General features: G+C 36.8%; 1 protein-coding gene and 1 pseudogene across 2 annotated transcripts; both read left to right on the plus strand.

The window, feature by feature from the left end:
- The first annotated feature begins 6,858 nt into the window (after positions 1 to 6,858).
- LOC145130809 (uncharacterized) lies at positions 6,859 to 7,422 on the plus strand. The gene has a single exon (XM_079065571.1). The coding sequence runs from the start codon at positions 6,859 to 6,861 to the stop codon at positions 7,420 to 7,422; it is 564 nt and encodes a 187-aa protein (XP_078921697.1).
- Positions 7,423 to 16,886: 9,464 nt separating this feature from the next.
- On the plus strand, positions 16,887 to 24,313 carry LOC145132695 (L-ascorbate peroxidase 3-like; annotated as a pseudogene). Its single transcript, XR_013718199.1, has 11 exons — positions 16,887 to 17,222; positions 17,384 to 17,580; positions 17,662 to 17,786; positions 19,230 to 19,279; positions 19,524 to 19,590; positions 20,541 to 20,589; positions 21,269 to 21,351; positions 21,870 to 21,949; positions 22,223 to 22,397; positions 22,821 to 23,014; positions 24,130 to 24,313. The product of XR_013718199.1 is annotated as an L-ascorbate peroxidase 3-like (transcript).
- The last annotated feature ends 2,636 nt before the right edge of the window (positions 24,314 to 26,949 follow it).

A 26,949-nucleotide genomic window follows, 5' to 3' on the forward strand; every position in this document is an offset into this window, starting at 1 on the left:
CAACTTAGGCCAATTGTGTAAAGTGTTAGTCTTGATAAAGAATCCGCACTATCTCTTGAATATTTGACCAAGGGAGTCTTATATGTCAAGAGGACAGTGAGAGTCTTAAAGCTCTTGAAAGTTTCAAGACTTAATCAAGAATAAAACCTAAAGTCCTTCACTAGCACACGGCTTGAGGTTTATAACCTATCGTGTTGAAATTTTTGTGCCTATTCAAGTTGGCTTTGCATAGGAGTTCTGAGAGTTCTCAATTGGTTGCGCAACTACTTGGAAGCAATGTCAGGCACCTGAGCTGCCAAATGGCAAGAATTTAAGATTGCACAAGTTTAATCAATATGAGTTTGGATTTGTCATTAACCTTGTCTTGTGATTATGGTTTTGACAAATTCACATGGATAAGAACACATACACTATTAAATCTAAGTGTCATAAGGTTTCTCTCCGATTCATGAAAATGATGGTGAGGAAACACTTTCACTAAGTAGATTTTAGCTAGATAGCAATTGTGATATTTGCATTCTCAAAGTCGTTAGTGGAGCGTGTGTGGTTTACCGGCACACTAACATGGACTTGTGAGAAGTGGCAAAGGTCTAAACAATTGAGACTATGATTACGACATCCCTTTTCATAGTTCTAAAATTGTTTAGACACACATGTGAGCTATCTAAGAGAGGTGTATGATTTTGATAAAGTTTTATCAAAACAATCTAGTATCAGAAATCTGAACTTTGGTAAGAAAGTCAGCTGATTTCTGAGTACATGTCAAAGCTAGTGGGAGCATAAGTGTTATGCTAATAATCATCATGTTAGTGGGAGCATGATAATTATGACAAAGGTTGCAAGTTAGCAATGTTAATTATAGAAAACAAAAGTTTCAATTCTTGAGGTTGCAGGGGTTGAAAAAGTTGTTTTGCTATAATTAAGGGAGATGATATTATACTTCATTTCAACTCTAAAAGCTTAGATTGAGATTTTAATCGTATTTAATCAAGGATATATATATAAATTTCATGTTGGAATGGCTCAACATAAGGAAATTCTATATATGCGTTCCATTATTTGCGTTATAAATTTCATGTTGGAATGCTCTGTAATGATTGTTGTCAAGTCTTTCTGACTTTGTGCATAATCATTAAGAGGATCAATGCATATAAGTTTAGAATCTAACAGATTTCAGTAAATGGCATGAATTTGGAATTCTTGCATTTGCAGTAAGGATTTGGGACTGTGAAAAGAGGATCATTGGAGTGATGTTCAATTGATCTATTTTACAAAGTAAAGATCATAGACAAACATAGTATGCATACTTGGTGTATGACATGACTAGTGTTTAGAAAACATAGTGTACATGCTTGGAGCATGGGACAACTATTGTTTTAAATTCAAGTATAAAGTTGATAAAACTGAAACAATGAATAATGAGTAATCAGTATGGTGATAAATAAAAGTGTTTATTTATATTCATAGGGTTTGATACCATATTTGATTCATTTATTCTTGTGTTTCACTTTGCATGTTTTGACTTCCAGAATAACTAAGTCGCTCTTCCTGAATGATTAAGTTATTCAAACCATCCACAGTCGGTCATATGTTGGAAGTAGATATGAATCAAGACTGTCATGGGTTGGTTTGTAGAGGTCCAAGTTGGTGGACAAAGTGGTGCTACAACACTTATGAGTGCTCATAAGTTCTGAGTATTGGATTCAACCCGCGCTCATTTGAATCACTTCATGGATTTTATCACGAGTGATCATGAGACGATAATATCTTATATTCTTCAAACCTAGAGATATGAGTTGTTACTATGAGTTGGTTATACATTGATTGCACGAAAACGCATTGGTAACTCGATGTTATAAAACGTGCCTTTGTGTATGATTCAACAAGTAGTAGAACAAGCCATATGAGTCGAAGTTTATCCATTCCTTTTACCTTCGGGATAAAAGCGATATATGTGGGCCCCTTGATGATTTAAAGATGATACATGTGAGTGCTTGGCCAAGCCAGGACTGATTTGATTTGTTCAATCAGTCAGTCATCATGAATCGGAAATCGGGAAACAACAAATGGACAGAGAGAATGATTGATAATCCATGTCTCAGTCCATATGATATCTAGAATGGAGGAATATATGATCACTTATCTAATGGACAAGTCATTGACAAAGGTCAGAGTTCATCGACAAGGTCAGAGTTCGACATAAGCTTTTGAGAGTTACGATTGCTGATCGGTTCCTGAAGTCATACGCAATAATAGTTTTAGACTTATCCAAGTGGGAGACTGTTGGATTAATGTTTAAGTCCATAACTATAATTGGTAAGACTTGACCCGACCCAGCATGGTCCATTTGGGTTGCATGACATCATGCATTTGGATAGACTATAACGAGAGAAATAACACTTAAGATTGGTTAATATATTATAAGTTCTAATATATATTAATAAGGTTATTTAATTAGTATTGATCAAGAAGTAATTTGGAATTAATTAAGTGATCAAAAGGAGACTAATTAAATATATGGGTTGATTGTGTAAATCATTCATTCTTATATATGTGGGCTTGTGATCCAAGATTCCTTATGTTGGACTAAGTCCATGGGGCGACCCATGGATACTCCATGGAGGTTAAAATCCATGGAGCATAAGGAATGGGTAAAGTTATGAGTTACATGGTGTAACCCTAATAGCCACCATATAAAAGAATCCCATGGCTTAAGAAATCGGGCACTAATGTGTGAGTGTGAGGGCTAGACGATTTCAAGGAGTGTTCAAGTTTCTCTCAAGTTATTCCAAGTGTATTTGGTGTTGTGTGAACCATTTGAGGTGTCACACTTGGGGCACTAGGCACTCAAGCTTCATGAAGACATTCTACATCAAAGAGGTATGTATTCTATCTTGTTATATTTATTATTTTGTATGCTAGATTATGATAATACCTTGGATGTTCATAATTGTATGTATAATAGAGAAAACATAGATCCAAGGTATTTAGGGTTGCATGTACACTTAGGAGTGTTAGAATGCTCATAACCCAACACTCAACACCGAAGATCTCGAGTACACATCCTCGTATCACCTCCGTAGCATACACCGCTCGCTCGTCAGCTATGGAAACTCGCAGAGGTCGACTCATCGCCTCTCGTCTGCTACTGATATGCCGACTAAACGCTATCGACACAAAAGATCGACTCACACCCGAGTCAAATAACACTAAGGCAGGTACAGAACTCACAAGAAAAGTACCTACGCACATCATCATATAAGCACAATATCTCATCTCAGCATAAAATAAATAAATAATAATACATACCAGCCACAACATCGGGCGCTGCGCGGACCTCCTCCGCTGTCAACTGGAAAGCTCTCCCACGAGCCTTCGGTGCCTCGGCCTTCACTGGCCGAACCTCGGTAACCCTAGCAGCAGGGGCAGATCCCTGTGCTGATCCCTGATGTAACTGCGGGCACTCGGCCTTCCGATGGCCAGTCTGGTTGCAATGAAAGCAAACCATAAATACCTTGGGGCAATCCTTGGCGATATGCCCCTCCTTGCCACATTTGTAGCAAGCACCCGATCGATAGACCCCATCATGTCCCTTGCCACACTTTCCGCAAGTGCGGCCCTTCTGGCCTCCAGATCTCGTATCAGCGGACTTGACCCGCTTGGCTGCCGGCTGAGACTGTGCCGGCCGCCGATCCATCCTCTGGGACTCGGCCTCCTCCCTCGCCTGAGTCTCCAACTCAATCTCCCTCTTCCGGGCATTTGCCTGAAGCTCGGCAAATGTCCGGTAAGTCGAGTTCGACACGAACTCCCGAATATCCCTCCTCAGAACGCCCAAATACCGGCTCATGCGTGCCTGCTCAGAAGACACCTGCTCAGGGCAGAACACCGCCCTCTCATGAAACTTCCTGGTATCCACAGTAACCGAATCAATACCCTGCTTGAGGTTCAAGAACTCCTGAACCAACCGTTCCCTCTCCACAGGGGGAACATACTCATCTCTGAACATGGTGGTGAACCTCTCCCATGTCACCGCTGAAATCTCTGCAAGAGTGAAGCTCGCCGTCACGAACTTCCACCAATCCTTCGCTCCCAAGCGAAGCTGGTTCAACGCGAACCGTACCCTCAGATGCTCCGGACATGAACACGTGTAGAAGCATCCCTCGATATCAGCAATCCATCTCATCGCAACGATCGGATCCTGCGTCCCATCAAACTCTGGTGGCTTCGTGTTGCTGAACTCTCGAAGCAACAACGAGTCACCTCCCTGAGGTCTGGCAGCAGCCACAGCTGCAGTAGCTGCAGCCTCAGTCACCGCGACCTACCGCTCATCGAAAGTCTTAATCAGTGTGGTCTTGATAGACCCAAACATCTCCGGAATCTCGGCCCTGATCGCCGCCGCCACCTCATCGTGGATCATCTGACGAAGCTCCTCGTCACTCACGCCGCTCGATTCAGGTCTGTGGCGTGTCCCAACCATGATGTCTCTGTAACACAACATAAAAATATCAGAGACTCGCTCGAGCATAGTCGCACTCGATACTCAACCCTACTTGTTCCTTAGTACCCAATGGATTCTTACTTAGAGTGCGTACTGCTCCGGTGTCTTCAGTAGTACGGTCCCTATACTACCGTCCACACCGCATCAGTATTCACCCTAAGTCCTCCTCCTTGGATCCCAGATCACAAGTACTCTATATCTCACTGTCATAGGCTACCCTTCGGTAGACCTCTCATCAGCTCCTCACTGCTACCTACTCGCTCTCAAGCATCACATAGCAGCAAACTCCTTCCTAGGCTAAGGCATCACAAATCAGGTCACTCTAGTCCTAACATGAATACCTAGCCTACTCTAGCATGCATATCATATCATAATATATCTCATAACACATAATGTAAGGGTATTTTGGGAAATCACCGTTCAGGCGCTGGCTGATCGTACACACTGCTTCCTTCTGCTTTTCTCAAATTCTTTTACTTTCTTAGAAAAATTGTTTATTTTATGAAAAACTTTCTCAATTCCTCAGTTTGAGTTCAGATTCATCCGAAGATGCACCCGAATCCCTCAAACCAAGGCTCTGATACCAACTTGTGACAACGTAATTTTTCAAAACAATTTTTCATTTAAAAACATACTTTCATTCACACAATAATCATAAAAACATAATGTGTCCACTGTAACATAACAAAACATGTCCCAAGATCTCAATATCATAAACTCCATAAGTGTGTACGGATCATGCCGGCGCCTTCCCGCGATCCTCGCTAGTACCTGAAACACATCACACAACAACTGTAAGCATAAACGCTTAGTGAGTTCCCCAAAATACCACATACCCCACATACGCCTTTCCAGGCCACAACTCTGTAGGATCTTCCGATCCATGTGTCTCAGGGGACTTCCGTCCCAAATCCCGGTAGACCTTCCGGTCCGTAACCTCTTGACCTTTCGGTCCATATCATCTCGACCTTCCGGTCCTTACCATACGTAACATACATAGCACATACATACATATCATCTTGACCTTCCGGTCCTTATCATTCATAGCATACATAACACATACATATCACATAACCGCATATAGCACATACATCATAGCATACAAGACCTTCCGGTCACACATAGGTACCCTTCCAGGTACAGTATAGTGAGAAGACTCACCTCAATGAAGTCGGATAACCTCTCGTGCTCAACGTCCCGACTTAGCCTCCTCCTATTATTCAAATAACATTCCCGATCAATACTCTCTCATGATCTCATCTCTACAGACTGGGTAGAAGGCCATTCTACCCTTCCCTGAACTCTCCTGAATCAGTCTTGACCAGAACCCTAAAGTCAACGAAAGTCATCGGTCAACTTTGACCCGACTCGCCGAGCGCACTAGAGTGACTCGGCGAGTACACGCCTGCTTTCTTCGCCCCTGGTCCTCTCTTGACTTGCTGAGTCAACCCTATACTCCACGGGTCGTCACAGGTCGCGAGTCGCGGGGCAACCCGACTCGACTCGTCGAGTCTGCTCATGGACTCGGCGAGTTCATTCCATGCTCTCACTCAAATGACTTCCTGAGGTTAGATCTGTTCCTCTAATCCATAGATCTAACCTTCCCAAGCTCAATAAACACGTAAAGGTTCGAACTTGATACTCATGCAACGTCCAAATGAGTCTACTTGATGATTTAGCCCCAAATACAACATCCTAAGTCCATTTCTTTCATATCTCATCATAAAGCAAGATGGATAAGGTTCTCTGGACCACTATGGGTCCAGATCTGAAGCCTAAACATGATAAGGGACCATATCTCCAACAAATCATCCCAATAAAGGGTATAGAAAACCCTAGATCCATGGATTCTTTAACAAAACAGAAAGAGAATCGATATGCTACCTCAAAGATGATGCCCTTTGCTTGAAAACCACAGATGTGCAACCTCCTTGGCCTCCTCTAAGCTGGAATCAACTTCTTCTTGCAAAACCAACCCACAAAGGTCCAATAATGGCTTCTTCTCTCTCTCTCAAACGCTCAAGCACTATTAGGGTTTCTCTCAAGGGTCTGGTAGCCGCAAATGGTGGCTATAAGGGTCCTTAAATAGGTCCCAAACCCGAGAAATTAGGGTTTCATTAAACAGCGTGGACTCGCCGAGTCCACGAATGGACTCGCCGAGTCCTTCATTAAATCAGACCAAAGCATGCGCGATCCCACTCGGCGAGTCTGGGCGCCTACTCGCCGAGTCCCTCTCTAAAATTCAATATAAATTACTTAAAATAAGATACCTGGGAATCCGGATGTTACATTAGCACCCGCAAACAAATGGACAAGCTGAAGTGTCAAACAGAGAAATCAAGTCCATACTTGAGAAAACAATGAACACAAACCGCAAAGATTGGAGTTTGAGATTAGATGATGCTCTTTGGGCATACCGCACTGCATATAAAACTCCAATTGGGATGTCACCTTACAGAGTCGTGTTTGGCAAAGCTTGTCACCTCCCTGTTGAACTGGAACACAAAGCTTTCTGGGCTATCAAAAAGCTAAACATGAAGATTGATGAAGCGGGTGTTCACCGAAAGCTAGAGATTCAAGAGTTGGAGGAAATAAGAAATGAAGCATTCGAGAGTTCACGCATCTACAAAGATAAGACCAAAGCATTCCATGATAAGTACCTCTCCCGTAAGACCTTTGAGATTGGTCAAAAAGTATTACTCTATGACTCTCGACTTAAATGGTTTTCCGGTAAGTTACGGTCCCGGTGGGTAGGTCCGTTCATTGTTACTAATGTATTTGATCATGGTGCAGTTGAGATTAAGAGTAACAAAACTGGAAAAGTGTTCAAAGTTAATGGTCACAGGTTAAAGGTTTTCTATGAAGGTTTCCAAGAGAAAGACATGGAGGTTGATAGCTTGGAACGCCCGAACTACATTGAGTGAATCTAAAGGGCAAAGTCGAGCCAACGACTTAAAACAAGGGCAGCTTACCAGGAGGCAACCCGGGGGTATTTCTGTCTTTTCTTTAAAAAACAATTTCCATTTCTTTGAGTTTTTGGTTTTCAATGCTCCAAATGCATTTAAACATGATTTAAAATCACCAAACGGACCTTGGGATGCAAAAACATTTCATTTGAATGAGAGGGAAATTTTTTGGTTCAAAAAGTGGAAGTGACAATCAGAAGGGTACACGGCCTGTGTTCCTTTTGCCTTATAATGAACACGGGTCGTGTTCATCAAAGAGCAAACAATTCCGGAGTCAGAGGAGTACACGGCCCGTGTTCCTCTTGGCTTATAATGAACACGGGTCGTGTTCATGCATATCGCATGCATCCTGACCCCAACACGGCCGTGTTAATTTGGCCTGTGGGAACACGGGCCGTGTTCGCGCAGCAGAGCCTGTGGGGTTTAATGCTAAAAATCGGGATTTTTGCCTCATTCTTCCACACATTCATTCCAAAACAGCCTCTCTCTCCCAAGAAAACCCCAAGGTCCGATTTTCATCAAAAATCCCTTGATTCTTCACGATTTGGGCTTAAATCTTCAAAGAGGTTTGATTTTCATCTTCCCCACTTCATCTCCTACATCTAATACACCATCTTCTTACACTTTCATGGTGGATTTGGGGGGTTTTTGACAAACCCTAGGTCCGAAATTTTCTAAGAATTTTGGTGTTTTTGTGCTTAAATCTTCATGTAGGCAAGCTTGGGGAGGTTGAAGAAGGTCTTTCTCATCAACAACAACGCATTTCCACTAACGATTCGGTAAAATCTTTCCAACTCTTCACTTGTGGATTTTGTGTTTGTAAGGTCAAATTGCACTCATTTTGGTCATATTGGACTTGACAATCACTTAGAAATCACCAAGAACCGAATTTCCCGCGAAATTTTGGTGGTCAAATTCGTGTTGACTGGACCCGTCAACAGTTGACTTTTTGACCCGTTGACCAGTTGACTTTTTGACTTTACCCCCAAATTTTGCATATGGAAGGTGAGAGTTCTAAACGACCTCGACACACCAAATCGTCGGCCCGCCGTCGTAGGTCCCCATCACCGCCGCCCAGGTCCCCGTCACCCCCACCTTCATCTCCACCCAATCCGGCACATTGTGGTGTGGTTTGTCGTGGCCTAATTCAAGCCGCCAAACTTGAGGCCTTTCTCCAACACGCGCACACCACCCAACAATTCGTGCATGTGTCATCTCTCCGTGAGTTGCACATCTACAACCAAGTCCACACACTGTTCTGGAACATTGGATGGCAGGGGTTGTTAAAGGTCCACGAACTCAGCTATAAAGTTCCAACTGCCGAGTTCTTATCTTCATTTGATTTGGACCACGGTGTCCTAAGCTTCCGGCTTATGAACCAAGATCATGCCTTGTCCTTAGACCAAATCAATGCCATAGTTGGGGCCCCCACATAACACACCTTTGGCCCCAATGACCCAATCCCAGGATACAATGATCTTACGTGGTGGACCGACCTTACGCGTCAACTTCCCTATGTCTCAAGTTCTGCTAAGGCCTCATCTCTCATCCACCCTGTGATGAAAGTGGCCCATAGGATCGTTGCTTCACTTGTCTTCCCTAGAGAAGAAAGAAGCACCATTAGCGCCCTTGAGCTCAAAATACTCTATGCACTGGCCCACCCGGACGATAATCTCATTCCTCACTATGGCTCATTCCTTTGTAACAAACTCACCCGCCTCAGCACATCACGGTCTGACAAAATATCTTGTGGTGGCATTGTCAGTTTATTGGCCAAAAGTGCTCCAGTCCGGGCCCCATACCCCTGAACTCACCAACCCCTGCCTGGTGAGACCTACCTGACCACCGAAGTTCTTGAGTCTATGAGAATGTTTCGAGAGGAGGAGGGGAACCATAATTGGACCGTGGGTCAAAACCACAATCCAAGGCTCCTCATCACCCTGGAGAACAAGGACATCCTTGCCCTCAGACGTCCTAACAATTTCGCCGACTGGAAAATCAAGCCATATCTCTTCCCCGGAACCTTCTCCGAAGAGTAAGAGGAGGAAGATGAGGAGAGTGACGGGGCGGCACCACAAAACTCCCCTCCCATGGGTGGTGCTACCTCATCTCATCATGCTGGATACCCATCATATCACCAGCAATATTTGGATCAATTCCAATCGATCCATACCCGCCTCGACACTTACCATCAAGATGTCACGAACCTAACCCAAAGTTTTTCCGCCTTCACCGCTCAATACGCTCAAGATCAAGAGCGTCAGCGCAAACATGAGGAGGACTTTTGGGCTTGGACCCGAAATCCCAGCTACTATCCTCCTCCTCCTCCGCAATAGGTTGTTCCGCCCTCTCCAAGCATCGGGGACGATGCTTATATTTAAGCTTGGGGAGGGGTAGAGTTGTACATTAGGTGCATTTTCATGTTCACATCCATATTCATGCATGCATTGTTTTTTTTTAAAAAAAAATATATACATTAGGTGCATTTTCATGTTCACATCCATATTCATGCATGCATTGTTTTTTGAAAAAAAAAACTTTATACGAGATGATGACACTCTTTACATACAATAGCTCCATGAAGTGGGAAATCGAGAACTCAAATGAAAAAAATACTGAAGTGACCGGATAGTTGCCGGAAGTGTAGAATCAGCTATCATAACTAGGGGACCCAAACACCGTAATTCGAGACCCCAGCCTAAGATAATAATAAAAAATGGAATACTGAAACGTTTTTGTGGGCGGTAATAACAGCTTTAGGATGATTTGCTTCTGAATGTTTAAAAAGAATCTTTATCGACAACTCTGGACCCACAAAACACGGACCTATTTGTTGACACGCGTTACCCTCGCGGTAACAGAGAGCTTAAGTATCAGATCCACACAGTCAAGAAAGAAGAAAGGGTACAACTGTCACATCCAGTACCCCAATCAGAATTTCAAGTGCCAAAACGAAGAAACTTTCAGAAAGTCAAAAGTTGATTTAAGAATTCAAAGCTCAAAATGAAGATACAAATCCAAGTTCAATCAAAATCAAAAGCCGCCTCCAAGTCAAATCTGGCGAATGAAGAACTGTGTGATATGATACTTGTGGCTCTCGAAAAAGTGAAAGCATAGGAGCTGGGCCCCTTCGGGTGGGCTCACTGTTTCAGCGAAAGCTGATTCGCTGTGACGGGTTCTTAAGGATGCGTCGATTCTGATTCTTGGCCATCTAGTCTTAAAGACATGAGATCCAGACTGTGTTATTTTCGCCCATAAAGCTAATTAAGGTATGAAGTTTAAATAAAACTATGGTTGGATTATTAGGTTACACCGTTTAGGGTATTCCTCACTTTGGGAGTCTGTGATATGTGGAAGGTAGCAGGATGGTCGCTTAGGTATTAATGATTGGAGCCCCACTGATGTAAGGTCTGATCGTATATGTCCATATTTATAAAAATAAATAAAAAAAGATTACTTGTGTTCTTAAATTTTTCTTTGGTTCATTTTTGTCCTTAAGTATCCTTTATACATATGTTTCTTTCTCATGGTTTTCATTGCATGCATTCATTCCTAGCCTTTAGGATCTTTCTGTCCCTTTTTGTTCTATGTTCCTTTTTGTCATCTAGAAATCGTCCTGTTTCGTCTGATTCTTGTTCTTCCTTGAGGACAAGAAAGGTCTAAGCTTGGGGAGATTTGTTAGGTGCATTTTGTGCACCTTTTTGCACACCTTTTAGTACCATTTCATGCATCTATTTAGCATAATTGTTCTTCCTTTTTCTTTTTTTTCATCATATTCATGTTAGTCTCTAGAACAACCTTATTTGCACACTTTCATGTCTTTTTCAGGTAAACCGGAGCTTGGAATGCGCTTTGGGAGGTGCCGGGAAGCATTGGTAAAGATTTCGGGATGATCGGGCGAAGAACGAAAAAGTTGAAAAAATAAAGTTGGGAGTCGGAGTCAAAAGGGTACACGGGCCGTGTTGAATTTACACTGCAAAATCAACATGGGCCGTGTTGACCAAAAGGAAAGTTGTTGACCAAGCTGAACACGGGCCGTGTCCTTTTTTCCCTATGTTGAACACGGGTCGTGTTCGACCCAAGAAAACTAACTTTTGGCAGTTTTTCTATTTTTCATAGTACGGGAAATTGGGTCATTTGGGGACACACACAACATATCAGAGCATATTTTGAGAAAGGAATTCGAAGGTTATTGCAAGGGATTGATCAATAATCGTTTGGAAACATTATTTCTAGCATTTTGTAAGTTGTAATCACACATTATTTCCATCTTTTGTTCTTGTGATTTGTTCTTAGTCATGTGTGGCTAAGAAACCCTAGTTTCTAGTTCTTGTTCAAAACATGTTGATTGCTTGACTTGAAGCATATGATTTGATGTTTGATTTGTGATTCTATTCTAGTGATTATGTTTTTGTTTAAACTAGAACCCTTAAATTTGATTTGTGTTTGATTGGCCACTTTCATGAATTGAATTTTTGTGCAGTTAATTAACTTTTAGGGCACCTAATCGTTCTATTAAGTTAATAATTAGTAACAAGCAATAAGTTTTCTTATTGTAACACATATATCACATGTTTTCACACTTCCGAGCGTATGAGAAGAAATGAACATTGTTGGGAAGCTTGTATAAAACTCAATGCAGTTTTTCAATACAATCTAAGAGCGTGTTTAGGTTGAATTAGTAAAGCTAGGTCTAGTCAAAGAGCGTGTTTTGGTTAGATAATTTGGCAAGCGAGAGGTGTTAGAGCGTGTTAATATCTTTCAGTACCAACTTAGAATAGCAATCTTGAATTACATCAAGTCATAATCAAGTTGAACAACAACATTGAGAAGTAGAACTGGAAGCACTTTTACAACTTGTTTACAAATCTATTTCATTTTCTGCATGTTTCAAAGTTGATTGTTATTTTCATTATTTGACTTTTGCAAACAAACCCCCTTTGTGACCAAGGTACCTTGCGTAAAGAGGTATAGACTTTTATCCCGTGTCTCTGTGGTTCGACCCTGCTTGCCTTGTACTACCTTTTTAGTGCATTAAAGCAGCGTATTTGGAGTCTGTTGTACCCCTATTATTTGTTGGGTTTGACACGCCTAACACGTCAACATGTCGGTTTTACATTATTGTCTTGTTTTAATTTCGTCAAATAACATGACACTCTCCTTCTACCTTTTCTTCTAATCAGATCTAATCGAGAAGGATTAATTTGATTTTTAGACGAAACTTGGTAAACATATTAATGATAATTGGATCTATTATTCGCAACTAATTAAAATACAATTCTCAATATTATTTGTCGGTTTTCTTGCGCGTCCATTAGTTTGATTTACAACACAAACCATAACCAACAAACAGTTAAATTGTCATTAAAACACAATTCGTAACCGACATTATATTTAATATCGTTTTTAATTATGAGTTGTTACCGAAAATTGAACATCATGTTTCGATTATACACCATTCAACCCCTCAACTTTGGTGATTAGTTTCAATTCACCAATTATTTTTCCAACAATACTTTCTGCTCATTTTAATTTATTGTATTTTCCGCCGTTCAAACTATAATACGTATATTCTTCTTAATTATCAATTGCCATTTCTTCTTTTGTTGATTTGGTTATTTATGTTGGTTAATCTGACCATAAATCCTTTTACACAAAACATGCAGCAAAAAAAGTTGAGCATACAATCTATAAAATGAACTAATTTCATATTTACTTTTAGTAATCAATTTTGTTACACGGTAAAACACTCATAAGTATTCAAATTTGGGTTACCCTAACTTTAAAGCTTGGTTATATTTAGTTAAACGGGCACTTTATTAAAGAAACTTGGCTCTTTAAATAGAACAAATTCAACCGAATTGAAAGAAGAAATAATCAAATCAATAATGAAGATGAAGTTGATTCAATTGTAATTAAACCTGTGAATGTGATGCAAGCAATAAAATTGTTAACATAAATGTATGTGAGTCGGAGTGTTGTTTTTGAACTACAAAACAATATTTTCACCTACTAAATATAAATAAGACAAAACTTCAAAAATGGTCCCTGTGGTTTCCGAAAATATCAAGTTTAGTCCCTAAGTTCAAAAAACCTCACAGATGGTCCCTGTGGTTTCAAAACTTTTAACAAATGGTCCTTTTCGCTAACTCCGTTAGCTTTTGACCGTTAAGTGAAGGACATTTCTGTCTTTTCACTATTACAGGGACCATTTTTGAGGTTTTGTATTACTTTTTTTAAAATATATAAATAAATAAATAAAAAGTTAATATTCAAGGTCCTACCTCTCTCTCTCTCACTCTCTCTCTCACATCGCCGATATGTAGAATCCATTTAGCTGCCATGAATCGATTCAATATTTTCCATCGTTTGAGCTTTCTTCTTTCATGAACTGATTTCCTGTGAGAATCGACTGATTCCTAAAAATCGATGGTTGCTATGTAGAAAAGAAAACCCTGTGAGAAGCAAACAAAAACACACATATACATACTAAATCATCTTCATCCTCAGGGACAGTTACCGGTAAACCCAGAAGGAAATATTGCTACAAGTCGAAGATGTACTTCGCTGATGGGTTTCCCTTTATCTTCTCCTTTTTCTGAATCCACAGAATCGAGCAGCTCTAACATACCTGCAATTCAGAAAATAAGATCAAAATTGAATAGATAAAATGAAAAACCCTCACCCCCACTCTCTTCCATTCATAGAAACGATATCAGGTCAAGCAGTAGAAATTGATATGGGAGAAGAACGTGGGGGAAGTTAAAATCTAGCCCTTAACTCTCTTTTGCTCTGATGAATGCGCTGCCACCATCGACAGTTGCTCCTCCTCCAGTATCGGCGGTGGTACTCCAATAGCAAAACCATCACCACCAATCAACAACTCAGAAATTGGCGGATGACCGTCGGTTCACATGGGAAACAATGGAACTCAGTATTGCTATTGTTGTTCTTCTGTGGAAGAAGTTCATGAAAGCTAGTAGTCATGGTGCAGTGTTTTGGTGTTGGGTTCGGCTAGGGTTGTGCGGCCGGATCAGTAAATCTGTGACCGGATCTACTGTGAATGCAGAAGTATGAGATAGATAGAGAGAAATGGGAGATGGGGTGGAAGGAGGGACGATGGTGAGGAGCTAATGGGTAATGGGTGATCTGGGTTTGGATTTTTGAAGAAGATGATGACGGTGTAAATGGTAACGGAGAGAGGTGGGTAATATGCCCAAGAGAGGTGGGACCTTGCATATTAAATTTTATTTATTTATTTATTTATTTTAGAAAAAGTAATACAAAACCTCATAAATGGTCCCTGGATAGTGAAATGACAAAAATACCCCTTACTTAACGGCTAAATGGTAACGGAGTGAGCCGGAAGGGCCAAATGTTAAAAGTTTTGAAACCACAGGGACCATCTGTGAGGTTTTTTGAACTTAGGGATTAAACTTGATATTTTCAAAAACCACAGGGACCATTTTTGAAGTTTTGTCTATAAATAAACATCTCACAATGGGCTTGGGGCTGTTTTGTGTAAATTGTATAGCACTAGCAATGGCACAACTACCTTTTAGAGTTTGAGAGTTCTTAACGTGAGTTATCATCTACGTTTGGTACAAGGTATGCCATTATTACTCATTATCTAGATTTTCTACCATGCAATTTGGCTTATTACATATTACCTAGCTATGTAGTTATACTATGTAGTTTTTACTTTGACTTCATTGGTTATTATCGTCTATGTGTGATAAACAATAATATTCTTAATCCCGCTAAGAATATTAAGTTATGAGAATGTGCTTCTATATGAGACCATCCGTTATACCCACCACTAACCACTATAGTGGTGGGTGCCACCTCATCACCACATTCAACCACTAAACTTATGGGATACCCACCACTATATTTTTCTTATTTTTTTATTTTTAAATTAAAAAATATATATTTTTTAATTAATTAAAATGTAGAGAGAGGTAGAGAGAGATAGAGAGACATGGAGAGAGAAAAAAATTTATTGGATGTTGTTGTCCGTTCTCCCCACCACATTTGACCACGAATTTTTCCACCACTAGCCACCACTAAGGGTATGGGGTGGTGTTCACATTTTTTGTTCGTGGCCACATAGACCACAAACATGCTCGTTATGAGTATACCATAAGGCCTAATGTTGTATTTTAGGTACAAATTAAAAAGGTACAAGTGGGTGCTAAAACCCCAAGAGATAGTCCGGAATATATTATATTATAATTAAAACGACCCTAGCAACAAGAACGGTTGTGTAAGTAACCAACCCAATTAAGCTTACAATTATAACCCGGCTTGGATGACAATTTTGTCAAACAACTCAAATTTTGGCATTTTGAGAGCTCCAAACATAAGGCTATGTAGCAAACACAGGGCCGACCCTAGAGCATGGGCAAGCTGGGTCCATCTTTTACCATAAGATCTTCACTAGTCAATTATCATTCATAAGCTGGTCATGTATCCAGTATCCTTCTAGATGTAAAATCATTATTCAATTTTTTTCTTTTAATTTTCAAGGTGCAATCTGACTAGGGTTAAGTTTATCGATTAGCTCTATTTTTCATATAAGTTTTATAAGCTTAATTAGTATATATGTTACTACTTGTATTACTGAGAGATAACATATATTTTAATTCACTTTTACCCTTAGGTTTTAGGTTTGTTTTCTACAGTTAACTTTTATGTGATGATGTCGTTGAAGGAAAAAAAATTATTTGTTCTCTGCAGCCATTGATGACCTTTACTTCCTGCTGTGTTTGGGAATGCTATTTATTTATTTTTTTTTCAAAACAGAATAAGTTCATATTAATGAAATGACATATACAATGCCAAAAAGTCAGTACATAAGTTTTATTTATTAAATTTTTTTAATAAAAATCAATTAAAAAGGCTTGGATACAATTTAAAATGCTCTAGGGCAGAGCACAAGGTTGGCCTTTTCCTCTTAGTTCCGTTTTGGACAATTTTACCCTTAGGGTAGCCCCTTCAAGATTTATCTTCGTGATGTTGTTAACCTTGTGTTATTAGTTTCCCACTTATGTAATCTTTATTTTCATCCCAAACTCTTGTACTGGTCCAGATTCCGGCTGATTTTTGTTTATTTTCTAATACATTTTGTCTTTAAACGAAAACATAGTTAAATGTGTTCTTTTTTGTGTTATTTAGTTGATAAAAATTCTGGAGATATTGTCACTCTTATTAAAATCTTCTTCTATTTGATTTGAAGGGCCTCATTTTTCTTATTTCGCCCCGGGCCTCAAATCGGCTTGGACCGGCCCTGGCCAAACACCAAATGATCCAAGAAGCTGTGATAATGCATGCGTAAAAAAAATTATTTGGACGACATTAAGCTTAACCTTGTCGATCCACTTTAATAAAGAAATAGTGTTTAGCCTTGAGGAGTGAAGTAGGGAATTGTGGAAATAAAGCGCTCAAGGCTGTTTTGGGCGGGAGAAGGCCACACAAACCGTACAGGGTTGTTGCGTTGATCCGTTAAAGTCGGCCAGGATGACTCTTTATTAAAACGATAGAAACCTTTTATTTTCTATCACGAAAGCTCAGAGATCTCGTCAAAAAGTAATCAAAGCTACAAATCAATAAAAATGGGAGCATGGTCCTTCGATGTTCTCGCCCTAAAAACCAGAACCTGAATTCAATGATGGAGAAAGGAATCATTTTGCAGATTTTGATCCAGAATTCTTTGATGGGTTGACTACACAGATTAAATTGAGGCGTTCAAATTAGAGGTATGGTTCCTTAAATTCATGATTTCATGAGTTTTGAAGTTAAGGTTTCTACTCAAACCGTGTATAGTATATGGAGAAATTCTGATGTCTTCAGGCTAATTACCGAAATTCACAACTGATATAGTTTAGAACTAATGGTTATTTCATTGGAATGTGTTTAGGGCTCTGAATTAGAAGCTACGGTTATCGTTTCAATGGAAAGATATGCTGATTTTTTTGGAAAAAGAAACCGGTGTTTCAGTTCGATGGGAAGGCCTGTTGTTGACGCCGAGTACCGGGAAGAAATAGAGAAAGCTCGCCGAGACCTACGCGCTTTGATCTTCAACAAAACTTGCGCTCCAATCATGCTTCGTTTAGCGTAAGATCCTTCTTGTTCATCGCACATATGTATAACATATATTGATGATCGAATTGAAATTGATGATTGTATTGTACGTAGATTTCATGATGCTGGAACTTATTGCAAACATACGGGGACTGGAGGTCCAAATGGCTCCATCAGGAAGCCTGAAGAGTTTGAACAAAGCTGTAATAAAGGATTAAAAGTTGCGATTGATTTTTGCGGTACTTATTTATTTTCCTTTGAATTTTTTTGGCACAAATTTTTCGTTTTATATACTCTTGTTATGTTACTAGTTGTTTACTACACTAAAGTTGTGATGCCTTTACAGTAGAGTGCTTATATTATGTTGTTGAATTTTGTGTTTGATTAACGAGCGGTCTTGTTTGATATTTACTAGGGATGAGGCCTATGTAATTGCGTTTTTAGATCCATATAATGATATTTATTAAAGCAGACAAACTTTTTAGGGCTATTTACAATTATAAAGATGAGGAAGACATTATCATCTTTTTCACTACTTCTTGTCTCATCTTATCCAACTTTTTTTGGTCGAGACAAAAACTATAACTTTTGTCACATTGACATTGGTTTCTACTGTGATCCGTTCCAATGCATGCCAAACACAGTCGTGTTCCACCTTGTTCACATTGACATGGGTCTCGGTTTCTAGATGTTCACACCCTTATTTCAAATACTGGACCAAATAGAAAATAGTAGCAAATCCAAGATCTCATACCCGCATATGCGCTATAAATACAAAAAAAAAATGTGTGATTATTTGTCCTACTAAGTACAAAAAGAATTGCAAAACTTAATCAAAATGGTAAAACATACGTCTAAAAAGATGATTCTCCAAGCTTCCTTTATGCATCGAACTCATAAACCGAGAGCCTATTATCACCCTCTGAAAAGTACCCAACAAGTTTAACCAAATTTGGATGGCGTACCTGCCAAGATATATAATTCATATCTAAAGAAAACCAAACCATAAACTTCAAGAAATGGGAATCAAGAAAACAAGAAGAAAAGCCCATAAAAACCCTCTCAGGCTTTTGCTTTTTGACAACAATTATCATTCCAGATCCGGATTGTGAAGCAGTAAGAGTGAATTCATCAATCCGACCTTTGAAAACACAATCAAATCCTTCTTCACCAAGAACATTATCAGGGCGAAAGTTCCTGGTGGCATTATTAGGAAAGAAGTTCCTGGTGGCATTTTGTCTACTAGCCACACATATCACAACCATTATTAAATCATGGACCAAATTCTACTACGTGAAGCTTAATGACTTTTTTTTATTTCTGTTCCTGTTAATGAGATCTATATTCAGTAATCATAGTCTATAAGGCTTCCAGATGCTGAATTTATTTCAGTTAATTACTCATGTCACCTGGTTCTTAATTACTCGATATACAGTCTAGTACGCCAAACTAGTTGGCTTTTTGATAGCAAAATGTCAGAACAGTTAGTTAGTTTATCACACTATCTTATTTCCTTATCTAGCTTAAATCAAACGGTTTACAATACGTAACTTACTTTGGTCGTATTCTATATTGTTATGTTTTTTGACACCGTTCTTATTTCCATGGTTAACTTCTTTTACAAAGATAATATAATAGAAAATAGTTCAGTTTATTAATGGCAGTTTTCTGCTCGATTACAGAAGAAATAAAGTCAAAGCATCCAAAGATCTCATATGCAGACATATTTCAGGTGATTTCAATCATACTGATGGATATAAGTTCTTTTTAATAGATTAGAGTAATCTGTTGGTCTTGAGCAAGGTGAGATATACTTCCATATGGTTGTTTGTAATATGCTGCTTTTTGAGCAAGTGATATATTAGAATCAATGTTTTCTTTTTGTTGTCTACTTACCTTTTTAGCACACAAACTAAAGATTTTTGGTTCATGTGCAGGTTAAATAAGTACTTACCCAATGAATGGTCTATTGGCAGCTTGCAGGCGTGGTTGCTGTTGAAATCACCGGTGGTCCCTACTATTGACTTTATTCCTGGTAGAAAGGTGCATTGATTTACTACGTAGTTGATATAAACTTTTTTTTTTTTTTTTTTTCTTCTTATGCCTTATCCATCTGTAAGCAATTTCCTTTTTAGTAAAACTTTATACCATTCAATATATATCACGGGCGGCGCTGCATAATCATTTATGATTATAACTCTCCGGCCGTACCGGTACGCCGGAGGGTTAGAACGACAAATGAGAAATATGTGATTGAGGCTCAATCTCAAGATCTCTATTTTTTTTTTAATCTCAATGGAACCCCTCTCTCTCTTTATATATATATAATGCTTTTGAAAACAACTTTTTATTAGTTCTAAAATGGAGCTTTACAATTCTAATTTTTTTAAAACAATTTATAACTTATTAAGATACAAAGACTATAATAACCCATTAAATTAGCCTAACCCTTTATAAAAATCTTCCAACCTCCTTTCTCTTCCAAATATTAAATTGGTCTAAATATGAGCATATCTTTTTTGGTCATTTTACATATATAAGCTCAACCAAACACTTTTTCTAAAAAGGTCTTCTCTATTTATAATATTTTGCCACTACATAGGCTAAACCAACCATTTTTTTTAGAAACTCCTTTTTGCTACCATATAAGCTAATAAACACTTTTACAAGAAAGTAAGTACTAAGTTAAATAAGAAATCCCAAATACCTATTGATTTTCTAAATCACTTTACTTTAGGAAGGTTTAAATATTCAAGAATCAATCAGGTGCATTGATTTTTTCAATCCAACGATTCATAATTGTTCTTACATTAATACTTATCATTCTCATATGATCCTACACACACACAAACACACACACACACACACACACATATATATATATATATATATATATATATATATATATATATATATATAAAGTAGAAATATCATGAAGAACTAATTTATGCCATATATTTACTTCTCCTTTATATTTTTTGTGTTTCATTTAGGATTCAAATGAATGCACCGAGGAAGGCAGACTCCCCGATCTTGAAAAAGGTTTTGAATCCTAGTTGTGTACACTCATTGTTCATCTCACTTAAAGATTTCGGTTGTTTGTTGCTGGATTCATATTTATTTAACCTGTGTGACATACTATTTAAATTACTCATTAATGAATATAATAAATTTCTGAATCGTATCAATATTGTTGTTTAGGAAGCATATAATTTTTGGATTAGCAGAAAAGGCTTCATTTTCATGACCAAAATAAGGGTTATATGCGACAAATAGCAACAAACCTTAATTGATAAATTCATTATAGCATTCTACTTTCATATATTCCTATAATAGCATTCTACTTTGATAAATTTCTCAAAATATAGCAATATCAACCAAATACAAAGCAATTCTCACTGTTATAGTAGGCAGGATTCTCAAATGTACAATATCTTAATAAGAAAAAGAAATTAATGTACAACACTCGGTAGATTTTTCAAGGTACAATGCCTTAATAAGAACAACAATCGAAAATTCAATGATAATAGTCTAATAGAAATAAGTGAAAGTACGATGCTTTAATAAACTAATAATTGAAACTATATATGTTGTTATTTCTTTCATGTGGCCCTTACATAAATGGATAACTAACACATTTTTTACTCTTGGATCACTCAACGATATAGTTATATTTGACATTTGTTTTGTTCGGTTGCTGAAATTCTTAAACTTGTTGAAGGCCCAATACATCTGATGGACACGTTTAAGCGCATGGGTTTATGCATCATGGACTTTGTAGCTCTCTCGGGAGCCCATGTTATGGTAATTTGCATCTTACTTGTTTGGTTATGGGCTACATACAGGAAATAACAATTTATTTTCAATTTTTTATATCGTAACATCACACTTTAAATTTTTTCTTATTACAATATTGTATTTTCAAACGGTTTCGTATTAGGGCGTTATAGTTTGAAGAATAATCCCTGTTTTCAAAGTATAATGCCCTAAAAAAAATTCATCCCCGGGAACCATATACAACCCGACTCCAATGAAATAGGATCAATTGAGATGGTGTTTTGTAAATAAGTAATTCTCTTGAATAGATTAGCCATTTTTTAAAGTACAATCATGTAATATGAAAAAATAAAGTAAAAGTACGATGCTATAATAATGTTTTTTTAAAGTATGTTGATTACGACCTATTATCTTCCAAAGTTTTTGTTTTGCTTGAAGGAACACCTAACATGTTGTTCAACTCATCATATGAAACATTTTACATTTTTGTCACTTATCGTAATCATTATCTACCACAGTTTTTGTTTGTTTCTTGCTATCATCAGGATAGAACCCAAAAAAATAGATCAAACTTCGATGGCCCTTGGACTGACAAGCCACTCAAGTTTGATAACTCATACTTTATGTAAGTTTTGTTGATATTTTTTAAACATGACGAATTATAGTTTTTCTATGTGCTAATTGAAAGAAATGGCAAATTACTTTCATTTATTCATGTACTTATATTATAGCATCCATTGCTAAATAGAAAAAAGAAATGAAAGTAGAATGCTACATTTTCTAATTCTTGCATTTCACCTATTTTCTCAATATTCGATAACACCAAGTATTTGGAAAGCCTGTATATGTGTCTTTTGGAATAAATAAATAATATAACATGAATTTTTTTTGAAACCAGCAACCTGCTGAGAGAGTACAGGGAAGAGCTGGTTAGGCGTGAGCCAGAGGCGCTGGTGAGAAGAGAGTTTTTAAACCTACTGATAGGAGAGCACGATGGGACTTCACTCATTCCTTCAGACCGGACAATGATGACTTTTGCTGAGTTCCGCTGTGATGTTATGAAGTATGCTGAGGTATAGACCAATATATATATATATATATATATATATATATATATATATATATATATATATATATATATATATATATATATATATATATATATATATATATATATATATATATATCACCAATTCTAATTGCAAGAAATGGCAACACATTTTCATTTATTTGGTTTATTATTTCTTCTTCCTTTCATTTCTTCCTATTACATCATTCTACTTTTCAACATTTTCTTACCAAACCATTTTAAAGTATGCTGGAAAACAAGGTATTTTAGCGTGGACAATTAACTTTGTTTTTTTTACCCATACTAGCAACGTACTCACAATTATGTACTTTATAATACGTGCATCTTACTATTATTATTATTATTATTATTATTATTATTATTATTATTATTATTATTGTGTTTATACCAAATATTTAAAATGTAGATTCCAGAGTTGTTCTTGAAGGAGTATGCGCAAGCACACAAGAAGCTCTCTGAACTAGGTTTCATTAAAAATCCACCTTTTCATCTTTACCACAAGATGAAGAAGAAGAAGAAAAGTTCTGTGTTGCCACAAACCATTGCCGGGGTGATCATTGCTGCTTCAATTATGATGGTGTGGTATCGTGTAAAGCAAAGGTAAGAATTAAATAATTGCTTTCAATTTTTGCTGATTCTAAATATAACAATAAAACAAAAATCGTTTCCAAATGCGTACATCTTCTATGAGGACTGGCCCATTAAATAACACAAATCATATGTTCTCAGGTTTTCATTTATATACCCTTCCTGCTCTGCAAGTCATATTTTCCCGCCCTGCATTTTTTGGTGTGATAGTGATACAATGTTTAATAGTATATATATATATATATATATATATATATATATATATATATATATATATATATATATATATATATATAGAGTCAAGATCAAATAAGAAGGAAATTTTTGGTAGGAAGGTAAGAAGTTTTTTTTCTACATATTTTTTTCGCGAACAAACAAAATGAATCATTAGATGATTCATTTGTAAGATGATTCACAAGAAAAAATTCTCAAAAAAACATATCGATGATTCATTTATACAATGATTTTGTTGTTATTCACTAAAATTGTCATAAAAGTGAATTTTTTCTTAATTTACTTAAAAATGAATCATAAAGATGTTTTTTTGGGAATTTTTTCTTGTGAATCATCTTACAAATGAATCATCTAGTGATTCATTTATTTTGTTCGTCAAAAAAATATATAGAAAAAAAACCTTCTTACCAAAAATTTCCTTCTTACCGGATATATATATATATATATATATATATATATATATATATATATATATATATATATATATATAGACACACGCACACACACCATTGTTGGAAATATTTACACTTGATCCATTACCTTCATGTAATTTTTTTTTTTTTTCAACCTCTTTCTAATAACCAATGGTCTTACGTGTTAATGACTTAAAATGTAAACATGTAAATGCATTTTGTTAATCTGCTAATGTGTGCAACATGTATGATCTGATTTGTAAGAGAAATTAAATATCCTTCTACTTTTGTTCCTACAAATCTTCCTACCCAATTAAATGATGACATGTGTATATTGGTATATTAAAAAAATCATTAAATGAACATTAAATGATACACATGTCACTAATTAATTGGGTAGGAGGATTTGTAGGAAGAAATAGTAGGAGGATGTTTAATTTCTCGATTTTGTAATTTTAACTTTTGTATTTTTGGAAACAGGTAACTCAGGAGTCATGAAGTCACAAGTCACAAGTCACAATAGTTAAAACCTCAACCTCTGAAAATGCAAACATAAATTGTTCTTTTTTGGCTACATTATTTTTTTGGGATTTTTAGTTAACAACTTTGTGATCTGGTCTATCTATGTGGATAATATTAAATCTAGAAACAACATTGTACTTTTCTTGATTGCATTTTCTTCGTGTAGCGTCTTCTTATGAAATCTCATCATACACGTCCTTGATCTTTACAATCTGGTTTCTTGTTTCTATTATAGGCTGTTGCAAAATCATTTTTATAAAGGGCATTTTGATTCCATTTTCAGCACAACAATCAACAAATTCTACGCTTTTGTATTCACATCCCTTACCCGACTTTGAACACTTAATTTTCAAATTCGTTTCATTTTCAACGGCAACTCTCCATTTTTTGAAAGTGTTAAAAACTTCTGATTTATTTTGAGAAAAAAACTCATATCTTCCCCGTAGAATCATCTATGGAGGTAACAACTAACATGCTCACACTTGAGCTTCCAAATGAATAAACCGACAAACACATCATTTTTTTTGCTTATAGGAATGAACCACTAACCCATACCTTCAACATATTCAACTATTTAGTAAATGGCATGAGAAAGTTCCAACATTGAGACAACTAACTATTTGTTTAACATTGAGAAAACTAACTATTTGTTAGTTTTTAAGGTTCTTGATTCGCTTGATGAAACCGGGAACATCATTGTAATACCCATTTTTTGTAACATGTATTATTTTAAGGAGTATAACTTGTTTATGGAACAAGTAGGAGAAATAAAGCACAAAGTTGCTTTAAGTTGTTTATTGAAGGTGTATGGGCGTTTAGTTGTAAAATAGAAGGAGAATATGACAAGTTATAAAGTAGATTTCCATTTCTCGAAAGACGCGACACGACTATATATATGCACGACAAGACGATCAAAGACGGGTCAAGTCTTGGTCAATAGTCAAAGGTCGCGGCGAGGGGGTGATATTGGTTGTGACGCAAGGTTGATATTGGTTGTGACGCGACAAAGTGTCTGGTGTTGGACATGTGCTGAGAAGTCAAGACATGTGGCAGATGGCTGAGACGTGTGGTGTAAGTCGTGAAGTGATTCCTCAGAATCTTGTTGTATATAAACAGAGTCTTGTATTCATTTGGAGGGTTTTGAACACATTGAAATCAAAACAGAGCTAGAGTGAGTTAGTTCTCGGGATGATGATCGTAGAGTCGGTGCTAGAACGTGAGGGTATGAGTTGTCGACCGAGCTGATGTATTCTCTTCTTCTATTATTATGTTATCGTGTCTTATAGCATAATTATGAACGGTTGTTGGAACCCGAGTTAGTTGTTAGAAGTCATAATATGGTTTTATTATGAACTTTGTTGTAAATCTTACAGTGAATTCCACAAACCGGTTGATATGGGCTATAAACTCTAACATGTGGAATTGTTAGAATTGAGAGATTTAGTTAGTAGCTTACGGGATTAAGTTAGTAAGCAGTTGTATTGTAAAGTTTGATTAGTTTGGTGACAATTGGTCATAAAGTTTAGCTTATAGTAGTTTGTGACATGTCTTGAGAAACTTGTTATTTGTTGAATAGATGTTGATAAAGTGGCAAGTTGAAACTTTACTCTAAAACCTAATGTTGTTGATACATGTTGTACAATTTGTGGAACATATTGTATTATTAATAAATTGTTTATTATTATGGGGAATATTTTGGAGTTATGAATATATATATATATATATATATATATATATATATATATATATATATATGTGTGTGTGTGTGTGTGTGTGTGTGTGTGTGTGTCACTAGAAGGAAAGTGACTTACAGTCACACTAAAAAAGTGTGACCATATGCATATAGTGACATTTTATTTTTTCACTGAAAGTGTGACGGAAGGTGATGCCATCATATGGGTCTTATGGTCACTTTAAAATGTAGTGTCCGAATGATATGAAAACATGTTGCCGTATTATAAAAGTGTGGCAAATGTGTACGGAATTTTGTTCCTTAAATATCCAATATTGTAGCGTTAAACCGTCAGTAGACACATTTATTTAGTAAATGTTGTGATTGTATATCACCAACTTGCGACATTCATAATCTTTTAGTGTAGTTGTTTTCTTTTCTATTGTCACACAGTTTAAATATTATTAAAACTATTGTGTATCTTTTGTAAACATGTAATTACGGTGAGCATGACCATGTTTGCTAAATGACCACATGTAATTAATTCCATAAGTGGGGAATTGCTAATTATTAGTCACAAAAAACAATTAAATTTTGTGACTATAGCCTATCGTATAAAGATACACAATTAAGTGAAATACAATCATAAGTATTATAAAGACACACATTTTGTTAAAATTAAGGACTATTGGGTATATTTTAGACACATATAATTACGGTGAACATGTCCATGTTCGGTAAATGGACACATATAATTAATGATGTAAGTGACGATTTGCTAGTATTTAGTCTCAACAACAATCAACTATGGTATTTATTTGCCATTTAAATTGTTTTTCATGTTGTTATTGTTTAACCTAGTCACAAAATCTTTAGAATAAACATCATTTTAAAACAATTGTAGTCTCATAATTTTTGTATATTATAGCTATTGTTAACCATTTAGCCACACGTTAAAAAATGATGTAAAGTAACCATTTTATATTTTTAGAGACATTGAAAACCTATAAAACATGGCCAAATTTATATTAAAGCCACTTTAATTTACTATTTATTATTTCTTTTTCTACATTGTAGACACATCAAAATTATTTAAATTAAAGTAA

The sequence above is a fragment of the Lactuca virosa genome, chromosome 8, assembly GCF_052849685.1.
Source record: "Lactuca virosa cultivar CGN04683 chromosome 8, Lactuca_virosa_CGN04683_v6, whole genome shotgun sequence".
Classification (NCBI taxonomy): domain Eukaryota; kingdom Viridiplantae; phylum Streptophyta; class Magnoliopsida; order Asterales; family Asteraceae; genus Lactuca; species Lactuca virosa.